This window comes from Phodopus roborovskii, unplaced genomic scaffold (genome assembly GCF_943737965.1).
Source record: "Phodopus roborovskii unplaced genomic scaffold, PHOROB, whole genome shotgun sequence".
NCBI lineage: Eukaryota > Metazoa > Chordata > Mammalia > Rodentia > Cricetidae > Phodopus > Phodopus roborovskii.
The window spans coordinates 548,224-568,507 of record NW_026126407.1 but is presented as its reverse complement, the minus strand read 5'-3'; the positions used below and the strand labels follow the sequence as shown (position 1 = coordinate 568,507).

Here is a 20,284-nt window from a genome sequence, read left to right as displayed (position 1 = left end):
TAATGACACTTTTTTTTTTCTGATTTGAAAGTGATTAGTTTTAATTTAGGGACAATTAGAAGTAGAGGCAAGAGGCATCTGATCCTGATTAGATGCAGGGAGGTTGCCGGTGCCCCAACCCTGAGCTTCCAGGAAGACATATTTATTCATTCAATAAAGCAAGAAGAGAGGGCTAGCCTCTACACCCAGCCATCCCTTATGCCTAAGGCCAGTCTGAAATGCAGAGGGCAGGAATTCCATCTACTCACCTCCTCCTTGCACATGTTCCCAGCATCATAAAAGTGTATGACTACCATTTGTCAGGCATCCACTGGGAGCCTCATTGTGCCACGCAAAGCAGTCCAGCCCCTGTCCATCATATCCCAGATCAGATGCAAAAGCAGATGCAGCAAAATGCAAGCTCACAGGTCTGATGGTGGAGGTGGTTTGAGGGATCTCCATACAGACCAACTGACATGTGAGCCAGCATCCTCGGGTCCCAGGGAAATAATCACTGAAGTAACTAATGTGGGAGTTCTTTGATGATCTGTTTGACACTAGCTCCAGAGCCAGAGCTGCACAGAGAGATCAGAGGTGAGAGGAGCTTCGGGGGCTGGGGATTGCCAAGCCTAAGTGGAATGCACATCCCTAGCTGCCCATCCCCTGAGCAAGCCATCTTTTGGGTCCTGGTAGATAGGATGCCCCTCCTACAAGACAACTGCTCATCCCTTCGCCTTTCCCGTTGTGGGGAGGATAGACCTTACAGGAAGGGCCCCTATCCAGGCATAGTCTAGAAGGGGTTGGGATGACCCCCTGAGAGTCTGCCACTATCCCAAAAGATGGACTGCCCCGACATGTCTTCTTCCTCCATCACACTGTGTGATCCCTTACTAGAGAAAACTGGGGCCCCGAGGGGCAGAAACAGTCAGTTCTCAAGTATCCATTTGCCAGGAACACCATGATAAAGTGGGTGGCTTGGGCACCTGAAACATGTCATCTCACAGTTCTCAGAGAAGACAATGGAGATGTTGTGAGCAGAGTCTAATGCAGTGAGGGCCTCTTCTTGCTGGCCTCTTATGGCTCATGTCATCTTGCCTCTGGGTATTTCTGTGTGCTGTCTCCTTATAGAGACATCTTGTCACATTGAACCCACAGCTTCCCAGTACCTGTAGGGCCTCTTTAGAGACCTTATCTGCAAACGGCTTCATGTGGAGACCTTGGTTGTATGAACTAGGAAGACACAGTCTAGCTCATCACACACACACACACACACACACACACACACACACACACACACACACTGAGACTTCCAGTGTTTCATCTCCCTAGGACTGTGCCTTGCTTCATGAAGTCCAATGTTTACAACTGTGCACGAAGTCTCAGGACACCATGTGTGTCTGCACGTACGCTCAGGCACAGGTCCACCAGCCTCTGAGTGAACCTCTACTGACCCCATCAGCCCTACTTCCTGCACTCTCCATCCACCCAAGAAACTGTCCAGAGCCTCCCCTACTTCCCAAAGGCCTCTAGAGGTCAGGCAGTTTCCTTTTGGCTGAAGACTCAGGATCCAAGCCCAGAGACAACACTATTCCACCACAGAAGAGCCCTTAGGACCCCAGCAGGATACAGTGACTGGGAGTCTCTCTTGGTGGGGCAGGGTGATAAGGCCTGCTGTGGGCCACCATGCCACAAACAGGAAAAGGAGCAGTGCTCTGATCAGCTTCAATGTGTGAATGCTAACCGTTTGCTTAGGGCAGACACTCCATTTCAGAAGCTTAGTGTTCCCATCTGCAAAGTCACTGAAAGAGGGTAAGAGCCACCAAAGCCCTGAGCCAGAAGCCTTCCCCCAGGGCTCATCCAGGCTCCTCTGGAGGCCTCACCAAGGAGAAAGTCATTAGCATGCAGGAACCCTTGGTTAAATGCTTAGTACCTCAAAAAAAAAAAAAAAAAAAAAAAAAAAAAAAAAGAAAGAAAGAAAGAAAAAGAAAAAAAGAAAGAAAAAAGAAAAAAGGTGTCTGTTGCAGACCTGTAGTCCCAGGTTATCCTCTGCTATCCAGGGCTATGAAAGACCCTACCTTAAAAGAAGGGGGGAGAGGGGGAGGGGAGAAAAGAAGGGGTAGAAAAAGAGGGAGGGAGGGGAGAGCCTAGGATGGCTGGAGAGGTAGAGTAGATATGACAGTCACTCAGGGAAGATATCCCCTGGCCACAGCTAGGTATTGCATGACAAAACTTTTCCTAGGGAGACTCAACCCCACACAAGGATCCCATGACAGACCAAAGCATAGATAACATCCAACTCCAACTTGGTGAACCAGTGATCTTTATTGGGGTTATTACAGGAATATGGGTGAGGGGTTACTTACAGGAGCTGAAATGATTCTCAGAGACAGCTGTGTCACCAAAGTCCACCCCAGCAAGGGTGACAGCTCACAGAGCTGGGAACCTGGAGCACAGTGTGCGGCCTGCTGGTGGCTCAAGAGGTTGGAGAGTTCCCTTCCCGGGTGCCTCTGGTCTAAACCTCTTCTCTGCAGCTCTGTGGCTGCTGACTGGCCTCTGCTTCACCCAGGCTTCCAGCTCTTCTCCCAAGACAGACCCAGGCAGACCCCCCCCCCAGGCAGAAAGGACTCCCCAGATTCCTGGGGCACAGCAGGTGATTCTGAAGATCTGATAGTTTGACTTTGCCAAGCTAGTCATGTTTGTTTGTTTGTTTGAGACAGGGTTTCTCTGTATTGCTTTGGAGCCTGTCCTGGAACTAGCTCTGTAGACCTGGCTGACCTCTAACTGCCTCTGCTTCCTGAGTGCTGGGACTAAAGGTGTATGCCACCAACGCCTGGCTCACCAAGCTAGTCTTAACCCCAGGAGGTATAGGGGCTCTGCAAATTGTCCCCATCACTTCTTTCACACCCCTTAGAGTCCAATGCCCTTCAGGTGGCCTCCACTCCCAGTCAGCCTCCAAGGCTCCAGATGGTGAGCTTTGAAAAGAATAAAAGGGGCAAATGAGGCTAAGTACCACTTAGCAGCCTCCAGGAGGTTCATGGGTGAGGGCAGGGGCAAGGTCAGGGTTTTGACCTTTTTCCCTGTCTGCATTAGAACACAGCCAATGGACTGCTGCTACTTCTCCAAGCCACAGGGATAAGCATGGTGTACACCCATCACTGTCATGGCAGTCCCAGACCCTTCACAGAGAGCAGTGCTTCCACACTCCTGAGGGTGTCCTCCCCACTCTCGGGATTCCTGGGGAGGCTGCAGCTGATGCCACCTCTGCAATTTTAGGTGGAAATAGAGACTCAAAGTAGGAAACCATTTGTGCAGGGAGAAGCCTTGTCTAGAGTCTAAGCCAGTATCTGCTCACTGGGCTCCTGCTGCTCTCAGAGCTGACTAGGTGCCCTGCCCTGACTCAGCTGTCATCCTGAGTTTCCCCACTGCCTAGAGGCCAGCCCTGAAGCTTCTCTGCTTGAAGGGACAAAGGCAGAAGGGCTGTCCATATCCACACAAACACCTTCCAGAGCCCATCTTAAATACTTGTTCTACCCTGTTCCTGTGCCTGCCAGGACTTCTTGTAGGGAGCAGTGTGCCCTGCAGGGATGAGTAGCTAGGGCCTGTGGAGTCCTGAGAGCAGAGGAAGACAGCCTGATGGAGAAATCATTGGCATCCAGGGACCACTGGTATCCCTGGACGACCCTATGGGCTCCTGGAGGACAAACAGTTAAGTGAGATCAGATGCCCCTCATTCCATAATGGATTCTGGGACCCAACAAGGGTCCATTGCTTTTGGTTTCGTTTCCAGTTTGTTTGTTTTGAGTCAGTATCCCTATGTAGCCCAAAATAACTTGATATCCTCCTGCCTCCGCCTCCTGTGTGCTGCGATTATAGCCACCACATCAGATTCTATTATCTTAATTTTTCTTTTCCATTTTCATGTTGTGATGGAAAATTAATAACTAAGAGGTATAAATTAGGGCTATGGCAAGAAGGGAAAACTAGAGAGAAGATAACTCTCTGACTACAGAGTATGGACCAGGAGATAAAGAAGAAAGCTGGACACCGCCACCAGCTGTGTTAACATCTTCCCTGCCCCATCATCTTAAAAACAAGGCCACTGAGCCTGCCTTGGGGGGTGGGGAGAAAAAGAAAACCCTAACCTGGCAGGTGTGCTAATCAATCTTGCCTAAACAAAGGACAGTTACTATTCTCTTTGACCCATGATGACCTTGTACAGAAACTTTGTACTCTATGAAATATCTGTAACCTTGGAAACCTTGTGAACTGAGACTAGTGGTCTCAAGACTCCCTTTCCCTTCTCCCTTTTAAAAAGGTTTCACAATTGTAATTAGGCCCCTTACTCTTCCGATAGAGTGGGAGCCCAGCCGGTTTGGTTCTTGGCAATAAAAACCTTTTTGCTTTTGCAGTCGGAGTCACTTCCTTGGAGGTTGAGGAAACCCAGTAGGCACAACATTGTGTGCTCCTGATACCCATGTGTGTACATGCAGATTTGCATGTGTACAGCCATGTGTTATAGAGCGGTTCCTACACACATGTGCACGTGTGTGTGGAGGTCAGAGGTCGACTGAGAAATCAACCTTGATCACTCTTCCACCTGGGGTCTCTCAGGCAAACCCATAACTCGGGCCCATAAGGTTAGTTGCCCCAGCCAGGTTGCCCTGAGGGTCCTATCCTTGCCTTCCAAGGATGGGATTGGAATTCCAAGGTGGGTTGGCCTGCCCACTGAGCATGTTAGGGTTTCGAGGCTTGGAACTCTGGTCCTCATGCTCACATGGCAAGCACTTTAGCCACTGAGCTATCTCCCCACCCTTACTTTAGCCTTTAATAGGGGAATTAAACTGCAGATTTTAAATAGGTTAGAGACCATAGAGCCTCAAGTGCAGGGCACTTGAACTTCACAGCTTTTGTGAGGAATCAGTATGCATGTTTGTGAATCTGGCAAGGTCTAAATGACATTGATGAAATAATGAACATGGGTGAACTGCATGGAATGCCAAGTGCTGGCCGGGGTCTCGGCTGCCTGCCACGGAGTCTGCAGTCATTCTTGGTAGAGTCCTCGGACTGGCTAAAGGCTCACTGGAGACTAGGCCCCATATGTAACTACCACATAAGGCAAGAGACAGAGCACACTGCTGAGAAGGAAATTTCACAGGGGGGTGTATCCTGGAGGGATTCCCGGGGAAGGTGGCATTAAGACCCCCCACACACCCTGGTTATATAAGGAGAGGATTGGACGAAAGAGCCAAACATGAACAAAGAGAAGCAGTAAGGGAGAGGGGTCACAGCGAGGTGTCCCATTACAAGTTGGGGCTAGGAAAGAGCCTAGGGCCGAGGGGCTCCTGATGACCCATGTCAAAGAGCCTGAATGCTACAGTAAGGTACTGGGTGTGGGTTGGAATCTTACTTGAACAGGCAAGAGAATCTTTAATACCTAAGCAGGTTTGCATCATGTTGCATAAATTCCACCTTTTAACAATGCAATTCTCAAATGGCACCTGGCTGGATGAGCATTACCACCACTCTGATTCAAGCTGAAGGAACAAGACTCAGAAAGCTTAGGCTCACAGGAAGACACACAGAAGGACTTCCAGCCGCAGGCCTTTCTCTGCAGACCTTCCTTGTCCCAGGACTTAAGCAGAGAAAGACACCAAGGTCTCATCTGTGCCCAGAAGAAGGGGGGGAGTCAGAAGGGGTGAGAGGAGGAGGAAGAACCCAGTTGTACAGCTTTAGGTCGTTGTCATCAACAGAAAATGAGGCCAGCACTGGGTAAGGGGGACAAGAGGACAGCTCAGGACACAGCAGTGATGAAGACAAAATTGTCAGAACCTGTTAGCTTCCTTGTGGGTCAGGGAAGGAGCCAGCCACACTTGGGATTAGGAGACTGAAGACAAAGCACCCCTCCCCAGTTATATAGTGTGTGGTAAGAGGGAATTGGGATAGCAGGGGCTCCTGAGATGCTATACCATTTGGGATGACAGGTTTGAATTTTCTCCTGTGCTTTTCCGGGACAAGTGCCCTCCACCTTCAGTCCTACATCTGTAAGATGTAAGTGACTGAGTGTTTAGAAATCACAATGCCACTCCTAAAACTGATCCGGTGATCAAATACTTTAAAACTTGCCAGGTGTGCTGAATGGCAGCCCAGCATACAGGGATAAAGATCACCTAAGTCAGCCCTCCCTTGCCAGAGCAGAGCCTGAGCAGTCAACCTTTGTGTACAGGACTTCAGCAGATCCTCAAACCCACAACCCACACTTTGAGGCAACAACCGTTTACTCATTTTGCAGGGTTTTTTTTTTGGGGGGGGGACTCTTGCCACAGCTTGTGAGGGTCAGAAAACAACTTGCCAGAGTCTCTCCTTCCACCATGTGGATCCCGGAGATGCAACCTGGGTTGTCAGTGTGGGCATAAGTGTCTTTATCCACTGAGCCATCTTGGGAACTCATCATTTTACAGGTTTTCATGACCCCAGGGGATACAACCTCACTGAAGGCTCTCTGCAGGAGATGGGATGGGTTGTTGGGGGGGGCGGGTTGTGGGTACAGTGCCATGAGGTCCCCCAGATACCTCTTCTGACCACTCCGGACCATTCTGCTTTCTGTCCATAGCCGCCAGCCGTTCCCACCCGGCCAGCCCCAGTCCCCCAGGAACGCAGGCCAGCCCTGTGCTGCCTGTCAGCTATCGCCTGTCGCACACGCGGCTAGCCTTCTTCCTGAAGGAGGCGCGGCCCCCACCGCTAGCTGCAATCAACGGCTCCCTGCAGCGCTCGGAGCCCTTCGTGGTGTTCCAGACCAAGGAGCTGCCAGTTCTCAACGTGTCTCTGGGGCCCTTCAGCACCAGCCAAGTGGTGGTGAGGGAGCTTCTGCAGCCGTCCAGCACCCTGGACATCCCCGAGCGCCTGACTGTCAACTGGAAGGTGCGCGCCTTCATCGTGCGCGCTCGCGTGCCCGTCTCTCAGCCCGTGGCACAGGTGCTCTTCTATGTGGCCGGCCGCGACTGGGACGACTTCGGGGTCACCGAACGGCTGCCCTGTGTCCGCCTGCACGCCTTCCGCGACGCACGCGAGGTGCGAAGCTCGTGTCGCCTGGGCGGGAGCTTAGCCACCTGCTTGGTGCGCGCCGAGCTGCCCCTGGCCTGGTTCGGACCCCCGGCCCCAGCCGCGCCGCCTAGCGCCCGCCGCAAGTCCCCCGACGGACTGGAGCCGGAGGCAGCGGCGGAGAGCCAGCAGGTGGAACTCTACTACACGCTGCACGCCCCCGATGCGGCGGGCGGCTGCGGGAACTCGCGGCGCGGCCCTGGGCCCGGAGCGGCCGCGCGCGCCGAAAGCCCCACGCAGCACCCGCTGCTGCGCATTGGCAGCATCAGCCTGTTCCGGCCGCTGCCGCGTAGGGCCGTTCAGGAGCATAGGCTGGACAGCAACCTGATGATCCGCTTGCCTGACAGGCCCCTCAGGCCTGGGGAGGTGCTCAGCATCTTCCTCTACCTGGCACCCAACTCCTCCTCAACTGCCAGCCCCAGCGTGGAGCATTTCACACTCAGGTAAGGGATCTGGGAATGAGAGGGGCTTTCCAGCCCAGGTCAACTGCATCTCTGACCCTTCAGGGCCTCCAGGATCATCTCACCAGAGCAGCTATACCCCGGGGCCTGTTTATCCTTACTGCCCAAAGCGTTTAAATTACAGTTGTTATGTTTTGTTTCGTATGCGCGAGGCCTGCCTGGTGTGGCCCTCTTGTGGAGGTTAGAGGGCAACTCTCAGGAGTTGGTTTTCTCTGTCCATCATATGGATCCCAGGGATCCAACTCAAGTCTGGCTTGATGAGGAAGGCCTCTACCCACTGAGCCATATCCCCAGTTCCTGACCACAGCTTTTCTCTTGCTCTGTCACATAGAAAAAAGATTTGCAACAGGAGTGAATATGAGCCATCTTACAAGCATGGCTGCGAAAGTGCTCAGGCACACTCTGGTGAAGCTCACCCAGATTTCACGGATGAGTCCAGGGCATGGAGTACGGATGCCTGGCCCTTTCTGTACAGAGCACACCACCCACTCATAGATGCCCTGACCATATCCTAACCCCACTGGACATCATATTTGTTTTAGTGGGAAATCATGGTTTGAGTCAGGTCAGGGATTCTGAGGATACCATATAGGCCCCACCAAAATGCTTCCCTGCACAAGCAGCATGTCTAGAAACCGAATTATCCCCATCAGCCTTGCAAACTTTAAGCACGCGCCCACAAAGCTCACAAATCCCCAGAGCGTGTCTATCGGATTCAGTGATGGAGACTTGAATGTGGATGGGTTTTACCAGCCATCCTGGGCTGCACTGACAGTAGTAGAGTATGTAGATGTAACGAGGCGATGTCAATCTGCTTTTAGTCAACAGTAATTGAGGCACAGCAGAAGCGTATTACTGCAGGGTGAATCTCATCTCCTGTACATCCAGAGGAGGGTGATGAGACTGGGCACCTCTGAAACCATGGTAAAAAAGGAATGGGAGGGTCTGGAGGTCAGAGGAGACTGCACCTCTTTGCTGTCTGAAGAGCTTTCACAGTAAAGATGGAGGAATGTTCTTCTTTCTTGCCCGGCAGAACTCAGGGCTATTGTGTCTCATGTCAATAAAAAAAGATGTGGTTCTAGGGCTGGGTAAGTAGCTCAGTGATTGCCTAGCATGCTTGAAGCCTGCGTTTCATCCCCAGCACTTATAAACTGTGTGACGCATTGCACATGTGTAACACTAGGGCTCTAGAGGTGGAGGAAGGAAGATTTTCAGAAGTTCAAGGTCATCCATGGCTGCATAAAAAGTTGGAGGTCAGCCTCATCTATATAAGATCCTCTCTTTATAAAAGGCAGGTGGTATGTTCTGTGGGCTTCTGTGGATTCTAATGGGCTTCCTGAGGAAAACCAGAGGGTGTATAGAAGTTGTGTTAGTGATGTAACTGAGTATGGGATAGGCCAGGACCAAGGCAGAAGCTTTAGAGAACTGATCACGCAAATGTTAAGTGTAGAGCCTATTGTAGTTCAGATCACTTGCTTGCCCCACCCCCAGCTCCAGCCTAGGGCTGGTGATCAGGGGAGCAAGCTTTGCATCAAGGCTTGACCCTCTGTCTCTTTTTCCTCACTTTTGTTCTAGGGTTAAAGCCAAGAAGGGTGTGACTCTCCTAGGCACCAAGTCAAGAAGTGGCCAGTGGCATGTGACCTCAGAGCTGCTGACTGGGGCAAAGCATTCAACAGCCACTGTGGATGTGTCCTGGGCCCAGGGCACTCCCCTACCCCCATGGTGAGTTCCACTTCTTTAGAGCAGGCACCTGGGGGCTGGGTAGCTAGCCTCCATGGAGAAAAATGGACTTTCAGAGTGCTGAGGCATCAATTTCCAGGAGTCAGAAGTGGGATTCTGGGTTGGGATACTCCAGTGGGTTGGGGAGACTCCAAAAGCTGAGGAATGTAGCTACTCAAAAAAGGCACATTCCTGCTAGGGTTTCAGAGCCCTGCCCTTTATCCTCTATCTCCCCGATTCCTGCTCTGCCTTGCAGGGAGGGTCAGGGACCCCTGGAAATCTTGCAGCTGGACTTTGAGATGGAAAATTTTACCAGCCAGTCTGTGAAGCGGAGGATCATGTGGCACATCGATTACCGAGGCCACAGTGCCCTGCCTGACCTGGAGCGAGCTGTCACTGAGCTGACAGTCATCCAGAGGGATGTGCAGGCCATCCTGCCCCTGGCCATGGTAAGCAGGCTTTGACCAAGCACTCCACCCTGGTCCATGAGTTCACATGTGTGTAGTGGAACTGGACAAGGTTGTGCACATGTATGTGTGGATGGGGTGGGGCAGGGAGCAGAGAAGAACTTCTGAGACAGTGCCTGTGGAGCTGGGCACGTGCCCATCCACAGGAAGCAAGCACAGCTCTGGCCCTGGTGAAACAACTATAGAAGAATTCTCTGGAAAGGGGCTGCTTAAGAGAAATCTTCTAGAAAGTGGCTGTCCCCTCGAGTTTTTGGAAACTATCAGAGAGGAAGCATTCATCACATCTGAGATGAAGAGAGGAACGTGCTCCAAAAGGACCCAGCTCTCAAAGGAAAAAGTGCATGGAGGGAGATAGGGGCAATTTGTTCAAAAGGATCGTGGATGTAGCCATCTCAGTGGAATGGAGGGCTGGTGACCCACTCAGAGCACTGGGTCAAGCCAAGAGAATGTGTTGATGTCACTCTGAGAGCTTTGGCTCAGGGGAAGGGATGCTCCTTGGAAGCAGGGAAGCCTTCCTTAGCAGTCCATCTGGATTGATCATCTGAGGAGCCCAAGGCTCAGCAGGGGCAGGCCTCTACACACATGTCCTATTTCCCCAGAGGAAATAGATATCTGAGGAGTGGCAGCAGCTAGGAACCTGGGTAGCAGGTGACAAACATGTCCCTGAAGAGAAGCATGCAGCAGAGCTCCTACCACACTTGCCTCCCTGCAGGACACAGAGATCATCAACACTGCCATCCTGACGGGCAGGACTGTGGCCATTCCTGTCAAGGTCATCGCCATTGAGGTGACTGGCCTCGTCCTGGATGTTTCTGCTCTGGTGGAGTGCCAGTCTGACAATGAGGACATCATCAAGGTGGGTCTGTGGGAGAATGGAGTCCCCAAGCTCTTCCGGTCAATCCTTGGAAGTGTCTTGCACCCACCCTGCTATGGGCCGGCAGTTGCCCCTCCTCTCTGCTATCCTGAGCAGCACCCCAACTCAGTCCCACATGTGTGGATACCCCCATACAGACTTACATTCCCTCTCCTAGTGCAAAGGACCACTCCATACAGACCTGGTGAGTTCCTGGAGAGGAAGATAGACCAAAAGGAGATAGGTAGTGTTGACAATGTAATCCCAACCCAGCAAGTCACTATTAAGCACTGTATAAGACAGACTCGAATAAGGTAAAGGAGTGTATAATTTTACCCTGAGTCCTGGGCAGGAGGGGAACAGAGTAAAGAAACTGGAGCTAAGGAGGGCAGCTTTAGGAAGAGAGATATGACATACCTCAGCACCTACAACTCCCTTATGGGCCCCCAGCTGTGACCACCCTGCTCCCCAGATGCTCTCCAAAGTCCAGCTCCATCCATCTCCTTAGCCCAGGACACACAGCATTCGTCTGACTTGATGACCACCCCCACCTCAGAGATTCCTGGTTTGTTCTCTCCCTAACTTTCCAGAGGCAAGATGGGACAGGAGGCAGTGGACAGATGGCACTGTAATGCAGCCATGGTACCCATGGAGTGAGCCAGCCTCCAGTAAGATGGAAGCGAGCAATTGGACAGCTGGGTCTGTCTCCTGCTTTCCTAACCACTCCGCTTAGAAGAGTCGGGGCCTGGATGTACCACCTTGCCGCCCACTTGATCTCTGCACTCTGCCTCTGATTTCCTCAGGTTTAGAAAGCCTTAGGATACTTTGTCCACCCCTTTCCCAGGCACATCTTCCAGGGAGATGGAACAGAATTCAGCTCACACCCCCGTTCCCTCTGCCTGCTCCCATGGCTGAGATAGAACCAGATTCACCTGCTCCCAAGAGCCTGCATATAGGGCTTTCTCAGCCACATTTCCCCATCCTGTGATGGCTAAGACACCAGCAGGGCGCAGAGGGATCTAAATAAACTGCTACAAATCTCTGGGAAATATGGCTTGTTAAGTGGAGGCTGCTAGCCTTCAAGTGGAACTCACCAGCCTATGGTTGAAATCTCCTGCCTTCCACGGTGGGAGAGGAGCATTCCTGTTTCCCTCTACTTCACCTCTAAGATGATACAAGGAGATAATGACTAAATGGATGAGATATTTCTTAGTTACACTTTCATTGCTGCACTAACATAGCATGACCAAGGCAATTTACAGAAGCTTTTATTGGGAGATGACTTAGCTTTTTATTGCAGTGACGAAACACATGACCAGGGAAAGTTATACAAGAAAACATTTAATTGGGGAGTAAGGTTACAGAAAGTTAGTCCATGGCCATCATGGTAGTAAGTATGGCTGCAGGTAAGCAGGCAAGATGCTGGAGCAGTATCCGAAAGCTTACATATAATTCAAAGTAGGAGGCAGAGAGAGCACACTGGAAATGGTGTGACCTTTTGACACTTCAAATCCTGCCCCAGTGACACACCTCCTCCAACAAGGCCATACCTCTTAATCCTTCCAGAACAGTGTTGCCCACTGGGACCAGGCTTTCAAATACATGAACCTCTAGGGGCCATTCTCATTCAAACCACAAGGTATAATCCAGCACCCCCATCACTGCAGAGGCTTTGGAATGTGGCCGGCTCACTGGTCACATAGTAAGTGCTCCAAGATTCACAGAGGTGCCCCAAAGTGTGTTCCTGCAGGAGTGTCCAGGTGTGTGTGCACATGGAATCCACTCTAGGGTGTTCCAGGTGTGTGCATAGACATTCAAAGCACACTCAGACCCATGCACCTACCCTGAAGCCTTGGTAGTGGCTCTCTGGGAAGGACTGAACACTGCTTCCAGCAACAGCTCCCCTGTAGGCATGTAGGTTCCATGAGTGAGCCTCTAGGCATAGTGTTGCTAGCCAGGTGGGCACACGTTTGCATAAATACTATATATCAGAGGCCACCATCCACCCACCTGTGCTCAGGCTTCTCTGATCCCAAGTTTTCCTCCCCCATTCCCTCTCCTCCATACCTACCAGAAACAGCCCTTCATTTGAAATTAACTAGCTGTCCACTCACCTAGCAAGTCATGCTAGCAAGGAGGCAAGAACCAGTTCCTTGCTCCAGCTCCCCTGTTCCACGCTGACCAGTCAAATGCCCCCTGTGGGGTGGAGAAGTCCATCTAGCAGATATCTAGTTCTGGAGTTCTAGGTATGCTGCAGTAGAGAGCAGCCCTGGGAAACCCCTCCCCTAGCAATCCTCACCACTTCCTCTCCAGCAACCTTGCTGGTCCTATAGTTAGACCCAAATACTCTGAATACCCAGCAGGAGGACCTGAAAAGCAAGCCATGCCTATGCTATATGTTCCTGCCTTTCTCCAGGTGTCCAGCAGCTGTGACTATGTGTTTGTGAGCGGGAAGGAGTCTCGAGGGTCCATGAATGCCAGAGTCACCTTCCGCTATGATGTCCTCAGTGCCCCCCTGGAAATGACAGTTTGGGTCCCCAAGCTACCTCTGCACATCGAGCTCTCAGACGTTCGCCTCAGCCAAGTGAAGGGATGGAGGGTACCTATCCTTCCCGACCGAAGGTACAGCCCTAGCACGTAATGTAAACATGGGATAGTAGTCTGATCTGAACACGTGTAAGGCTCTTGGTGAATACAATTTGAAGGCAGTGATGCAAATAGCATCCTAGTATTGAGCAGCCACTGTATTCTGGGCACTGGCAGGTATTTGAGATGTGGAAAGGGTGTGACCAGCCAAACTCTCAGTCCAACAGTGTGGGAAGACATGCACACATCCCAGAGCATGGTTGGAAGCTCTGTATGCAGGAACTGAAGGGGCATGAAGGAGGGAATTCCTCTTTCTCCAGAAATAAAGCCAGGCTTTCTGGAAAAGATGGTTCTTGAGCTAAGACTTAAAGGACAAATAGACAAGGATCAGCTGGGGACCGATAGGCTTCAGGGGACTGAACATACCCTTGAACACAGTGACATACACTGCAACTATATTTCCCCCAGCCAGGGATACCCACACAAGCACCAGCACACACACACTATATCCACTGGCCCCAGATGGGCACCACAGACAGACTCCTGAGTCCATAGGGGCAGGTTCACCACAATACACAGGTAAGCACAAGCTCCCTAGCCAAGATGCAGGCTTCCACACCTCAGTGCCCACCTGTGGGCCATGTACATGTATACTTACCATGCTCCACTCACCCATTCATAGATGCTTCAGTGAAGCTCAACAGGGCTCTGTGGGCAGCCAGGGCTATGGAGAGAAGCTTGGAGGGAAGGGAAAGCTGGGCTGCATTTGAGACTGTGGTGACTCAAACAGCAGGAACAGTAGCAGAGCCCTTCCAGCCTGAATGTGTTAGGACTTTTATTAGTGTGCAGCCTTTGTTTCAGGGCTGGGACACAGCCTGAGACCCTACCAACCAGCTGCAGAGCAGTGGCCTTGATGCTTTGAGTGCTGAGGATGTAGGAAGCCCTTACCCAGGTAGTGAAATTTAAATCCTGGTTTTGTCTTTTAGTAGTAGTGCAGTCTCATGCTACTTATTCAACATCTCTGACTCATTTTTCTCATCTGTGAAATGGGCAGTATAATAATTGGCTGGATAGCAGTGAGGATTAAATTCATTAACACAGGTAAAAAGAGACCTAAAATGAGACCTCCATATGAATGGATGTTTTAGTTAATTAATTTTAACAAAGCACTAGCAAGCTTATTCTCTAATGCACACCACCCAATCAGGGCATCTTCTGATTTTAGCATCTTTTTCAAACAGTGGAGGCTAAGGATTCCCTAAACCATTAAGTCCAAGTTCCCTTTTGCTTAGTATCCTATTCTCATATCTCTCTCTCTCTCTCTCTATCTCTCTCTCTCTCTCTCTCCTCTCTCTGTCCTCTCTCTCTCTTCCCCTTGGTCTACACAAAAAGAGGGGACTGATGGACTGAGGGTGTGATTCATGCAATAGAATGTTTACCTAGCATGCATGAAGCCCTGCGTTCAACCCCCCAGAACCACATAAAACCAGGAGTGGTAGTGCATGCCTGCACAATCCTAGTAGTTGGGGAATTTGAAGCAGAGGTATCAGGAAGTTCAAGGGAGATCTAGCCTGAGCTGTAAGTCCTTGTCTTTTGAAAAAGGCAAATACACAGAAACACCAGGAAGAAACTACTTCACCTCTTGGCTCAGAAATCTCCTGAAATAAACGTCAGACTTCCTCACTTTCCATTCACGGTCCATACATGACCATAGGACATATCAGCTGAGCCTGTTCCCTTCTTGCTCTAGTTTAAGACTCAGGACTGGGTCGTGTGCATGCTAAGTGCTGAGGAAGAAGCCACTGTCACTGCTAGGATGGGGTGCCAGCTGTTGGCAGCCATGAATGGGGAAGGCAAAAAGAGGAACCTCTCCAGGCGAGAGAGGCTGGGATGGCTGGTGGCTCCATACACACTCACCGAGGACATATGCCAAGGAGGGCACATGTATAGACTGGAAAAGAGGAAAAGGTGCAGCGCAATTACACGGAGAGAGTTGGGTCTAAGCCAGAGAGCCATAGTGGAGTGCTGTTAATACCCCAGTCCCGATGTTGGCATTCCCCAGGTCAGCTCGGGAGAGTGAAGATGAGGAGGAAGAGGAAGAAGAACGGAGACAGAGTGCCAGCCGGGGCTGCACTCTGCAGTACCAGCATGCCACCCTGCAGGTCTTCACCCAGTTTCACACGACATCATCTGAAGGCACCGACCAGGTGGTCACCATGCTGGGCCCTGACTGGCTGGTGGAGGTCACTGACTTGGTCAGTGACTTCATGCGGGTGGGTGACCCCCGAGTGGCCCACTTGGTAGATAGCAGCACCCTGGCGGGACTGGAGCCAGGCACCACCCCCTTTAAGGTAAGAAAGGGCTCCATCCAGGTACAAAGTGATAGACCTGGGAACCTGGGTTACCCACAGGTACAGACCTCAGCTGTACCCAGCACCTGACTTCTGAGAGCCACCCCAGTGGCCACCAAGAAACACTTTCTTCCCTCTATCTGAGATTGTGCCTTCCAAGGTCAAGCTCTTTCCACTTCTTGGTGAAGTTCTCGGGCAAGCCTCAGCAGCCTTCATAGCCCTATGCAGGGAACACTGGCTGGGACGGGATCTGGGCTGCGGGTGTGGAAAGATCTTGCTGCTGAGCCCCAAGAAGGGACCTATGAGTGGCCTAAGAATTCAGCCCTTGCCTTCCTCTGTGATTGGGGGGGGGGTGACCAAATAGAAATCAGCCATCTGAGAGCTTACAAATAACCACCCTACAGGCGTACTTTGTTTATAAAGCAAGTGATTCTGCAGCTCAACACCAGTTCCTATTATCATTGCTCATGCTCACCTCTCTTATCTGCGTCTGCATTTCTGCCTGGTCCCTGGGAGGCCCTGACTGTCCATTGTTCCTACTTACAGACCTATGGGAAAACCAGGAGTCCTGTACTCTCTGGCCCTTCTCCCCATCCGTGATAGGAGTTCTCCCTGGGTGGGGACCCTGAGCAAGGCAGCTGCTTCCCAGATATCTCCCACCACCACTTTGCTCTGTCATAGGTTGTATCCCCCCTGACCGAGGCTGTGCTGGGGGAGACGCTACTGACAGTGACGGAGGAGAAGGTCAGTATCACACAGCTGCAGGCCCAGGTGGTGGCCAATCTAGCCTTGTCCCTGCGACCCAGCCCAGGGAGCAGCCACACCATCCTGGCCACCACAGCTGCACAGCCCACCCTCAGCTTTGCCAAGCAGGTAACTGACTCCCAGAACCCCACCCTTATCCCCCACAGCCCCACCCTTCACACTCCTACCCCTCCCATCCCTACCCCCACCCCCCACCAGCATGTCAGGTATGGAATAGGACCTGGAGGCTCTGCCCCACTCTGAGCCATCAATCTTCAGATGAGGCCTTCAGATATACAAGGAGCTCTGCACCTCATCACCCAGTCCTTTACAGGGGTGGGCTGGGTTCCAGTGTCCCTGTTGAGTGTCCTCTACTGGATTCTCAGAGGGCTCTCTACCCTACCACCCTCTAAACTCATCTTTGGATGAGTTTGTAGTGCACCAACACCTATGTAGTATAGGTATTGATTAAAGGACAGAGGGGTGCAATAATGATGGATGGTATTAGGCCACAGGGGTCCTATGTCCCCTAATCGTTGATCCAGGTCCCTCTATTTTTATCTGAGCTTCATTAGCCAAGAGTCAAGCATAGAGATCTGGGGTTTCCTCGGTGGCTGATGAGGTAAGCCCAGCCAGGAGCTTACCTTCAGGGCAAGAGAAGAGGGGGAGACTTGGAAACCCTACCTTGTGTTCCCCGTCCTCACAGTGCAAGGGTCTCATTGTACCCCAGAAGTGGTCTTGAGTCCCACATAGCTCCTAGCATTTCAGGTGCTGAGCCAGGCAGAGCTGGTACCTATCAGAGAAGATGGTAGGACTGGCCCTGACTCCTGCCCCCTCTCCTCTTTCAGGAAGCCCTACTGAGTCTGTGGCTCTCCTACAGTGATGGGACCACAGCCCCACTCTCTTTATACAGTCCCCGGGACTACGGGCTTTTAGTGAGCAGCCTGGATGAACGGGTGGCCACTGTGACCCAAGACAAGGCTTTCCCACTGGTGGTGGCCGAGGCAGAGGGGTCGGGAGATCTGCTCCGTGCAGAGCTCACCATCTCAGAGAGCTGCCAGAAAACCAAGCGCAAGAGCGTGCTGGCCACTACTACTGCAGGCCTACGAGTACACTTTGGGCGGGATGAGGAGGATCCCACGTATGACTACCCGGGACCCAGCCAGCCCGGGCCTGGTGGGGGCGAAGATGAGGCCCGAGGAGCTGGTCCACCAGGCACTGCCATCCCCGCCGGTGAGGTCCCGGAATTGGGCACTTCCGGCCTGGTGCCACCCACAGAGGACTTCTTACCACTGCCCACGGGCTTCCTGCAAATGCCCCGGGGGCTGACGGACCTAGAGATTGGTATGTACGCACTGCTGGGGGTCTTCTGCCTCGCCATCCTTGTCTTCCTCATCAACTGCATTGTGTTCGTGCTGCGATACCGGCACAAGCGCATCCCTCCAGAGGGCCAGACCAGCATGGACCACTCTCACCACTGGGTGTTTCTGGGCAATGGGCAGCCACTGCGGGTGCAAGGTGAGCTGTCGCCGCCTGCAGGGAGTGCACTGGAAACCGTGCCTGCCTGCTGCCACGGCGATCACCACAGTAGTGGCAGTTCACAGACCAGCGTCCAGAGCCAGGTGCACGGCCGTGGAGATGGCTCCTCTGGGGGCTCTGCCAGGGACCAGACGGAGGACCCTGCTAGCTCTCCCACCTCCAAGCGCAAGAGGGTCAAGTTCACGACCTTTACCACTCTGCCCTCGGAGGAGCTGGCCTATGACTCAGTGCCTGCTGGCGAAGAGGATGAGGAGGACGAAGAGGACCTGGGTTGGGGTTGTCCAGATGTGGCCGGAACTACAAGGCCAGCTCCACCCCCGGACCTGCACAATTACATGCGCAGAATCAAAGACATTGCATAGTGGCCTGGGGTGGCAGGATATCCCCACACACCCAGTGGTCTCTGGCTGGGACTCAGCCTGGAGCCCCAGCTCACAGGGACTCGGGGCAGCTGAGTGGATTTTATAGTCCCTGCCCCTGCAGCTTTGGTTGTGGCCAGATCACCTTGACCTTCTGCCCCTTGCAGGTGGAAGGCTCCTTCCAAACCCAGCGTGAAGCAGGGAGACAGTTCTGCCCTGTTCATCCTTTCCAAACCTCATTCCATCTTAGACATCCCCACTGCCCCAAGATAGCGCCAAGGCCAAACTTGGGGCCAGGTGGGCCCACACTGTGCCCTGCCATGCCTCTCACGTCCCCAGTGGTGTCCCCTGTGCAGGGGACCCTAGTGGGGTCTTGTGTCACAGGCTGCACAAAGACTTTTCTTAAACAAATATTCAGGGATTTCTGTCCTGCAGGGTGGGAAGTGGCGGCTGCCTGCCTTGCCAAGGATCTTGCTGCAGACAAAACATTTGGGTATTGGGGGACAATTGTGATGTCTGCTGGTTTCTGGGTGTCTCCCAAGCCTGGAGCTGACTGCAGAGGGTCCAGTGTAAAGTGGGCACTTTCCATGGCTTCCTCTGCCCTTTAGACTGTGGGAGGGCCTAAGTAAGAGGGGTTTTCGTATCTTTCTGGCCAAACCATACCCACACAGCAAGCGCAGTGGGTGACGTACAGCCTGTCCCCACAGCAAGGTCAACACTACTGCGCCTTAGCCTGGGCTCTGCTCACTCCTGCTTCCCTCCATACCAAAGGGCGGGCAACCGCAGCCAGCGTCCCTGCAATGGAGGAGGCCACCTGGGAGTATTGCAAGAGCCCATTGGGTGGGTGAAGGCAGAAGGGAGCTATTGCTCTATGCCTTCCCCATCCCCCCCTCACCTCTTGGGTTCTACCCACCACTGTGTCAGTTTTTCATAAATAAATGGAAGGCATCAGCCTGGCTTGGGGACAACAGCTCCCTGCAAACAGACAGTACCCAGAGGCTGGCTCTGTCTCATCCTTGTATGTTTGCCACAAGACACCATGAAGCGACACTGGCTACCTAAGGCTGGCGACCCACTCATGCTTCCCTGCGTGTTGTGTCTCTTAAGACAGTTGGGTGCCATAGAGACACCCATGCTGTATAACAAAAGATCCACTGCCCTAGAAAGGTGGCCTTCAAAGCATGGATCTTCTCCAGGGGTCTTCAGTGGTCAACTCGGGAGGAAGGAACTGGTCTTGAGACTGGCTCAGAAGAGAGGTCTTGTGGGTGGTGGGTGGGAGTGTTTGACTTAGTATGCCCACCAGAGCGTCCCAGTCTCCTTTGTCTACATGCCTCTCCTTGCATCCACTATGACAGGAGTATAGCCTTTCTTACCTGGAGGTCAGATGGGAAAGTCCTGGTGGCTGTGGGTCTCACTTTGAATGGGCAGAGCCCCTCTGGGCTCGGGAACATTCACAGGGTATCCACAGGCCCCAAGAGACCATATCAGAGCATAAGCAACAAGCCAGACAGGGACATCACAACTTAGATGATCCTGCCAGGGTAGCTAGCCAGCCCGTGCATAGGGCTATAGTAACCATACTGGAGGGGGCAGGGTCTGTGACATCAGAATGGAGTTGCACTAACTGCCAGAACATTTTTTTTTTATGATAGTACACTAGAGAAAGCCAGCTGGCTTCCAGGTCCACCTGTCCCACAACCCAGGCAGGCCTCTGTCTAGTGCCCATGGTAGTCACTGCACCTGGCAAAGATCACAAGCTATGAGAGTCTCCGTGAGTAGGTCTTTGCCAGGACCAGAGTCCAGCTTCTGAGGAAAGTGTGAGTGTGAATGGGGAGACGGACACTCTACTTGCTCCCCAAGTGTTTGACAGCAGAGCTCAGTGGGAAGAGAGGGCCACCCCAAAAGCTAAGCACAGGGTGAGGCTCAAGCTCAGGCCAGGGTTCCTCTTCGGAACACAAACGCTGCTTGCGGTGTCAGTCTTCTTTATCTAGCTCATGGAGGACCCTGAGAGGACTGTGGAAGTCTGCATTGGTTTTCTTAACCCCTTTGTGCCTAATGTTGTGCCTGGAGTTGGTTAGTGCTCAGCAACTGTTTGCTGACCGAATTAAAGTTTGAATGCAGATTTGGT

General features: G+C 52.3%; 1 protein-coding gene across 1 annotated transcript; it reads left to right on the top strand.

Moving 5' to 3' along the window:
- The first annotated feature begins 4,954 nt into the window (after positions 1-4,954).
- Positions 4,955-19,147, top strand: Tmem132e (transmembrane protein 132E). Its single transcript, XM_051181468.1, has 9 exons — positions 4,955-5,078; positions 6,536-7,520; positions 9,114-9,260; positions 9,514-9,706; positions 10,437-10,580; positions 12,994-13,199; positions 15,226-15,514; positions 16,196-16,387; positions 17,107-19,147. The coding sequence occupies exons 1-9, from the start codon at positions 4,955-4,957 to the stop codon at positions 18,157-18,159; spliced, it is 3,333 nt and encodes a 1,110-aa protein (XP_051037425.1). The 3' UTR covers positions 18,160-19,147.
- The last annotated feature ends 1,137 nt before the right edge of the window (positions 19,148-20,284 follow it).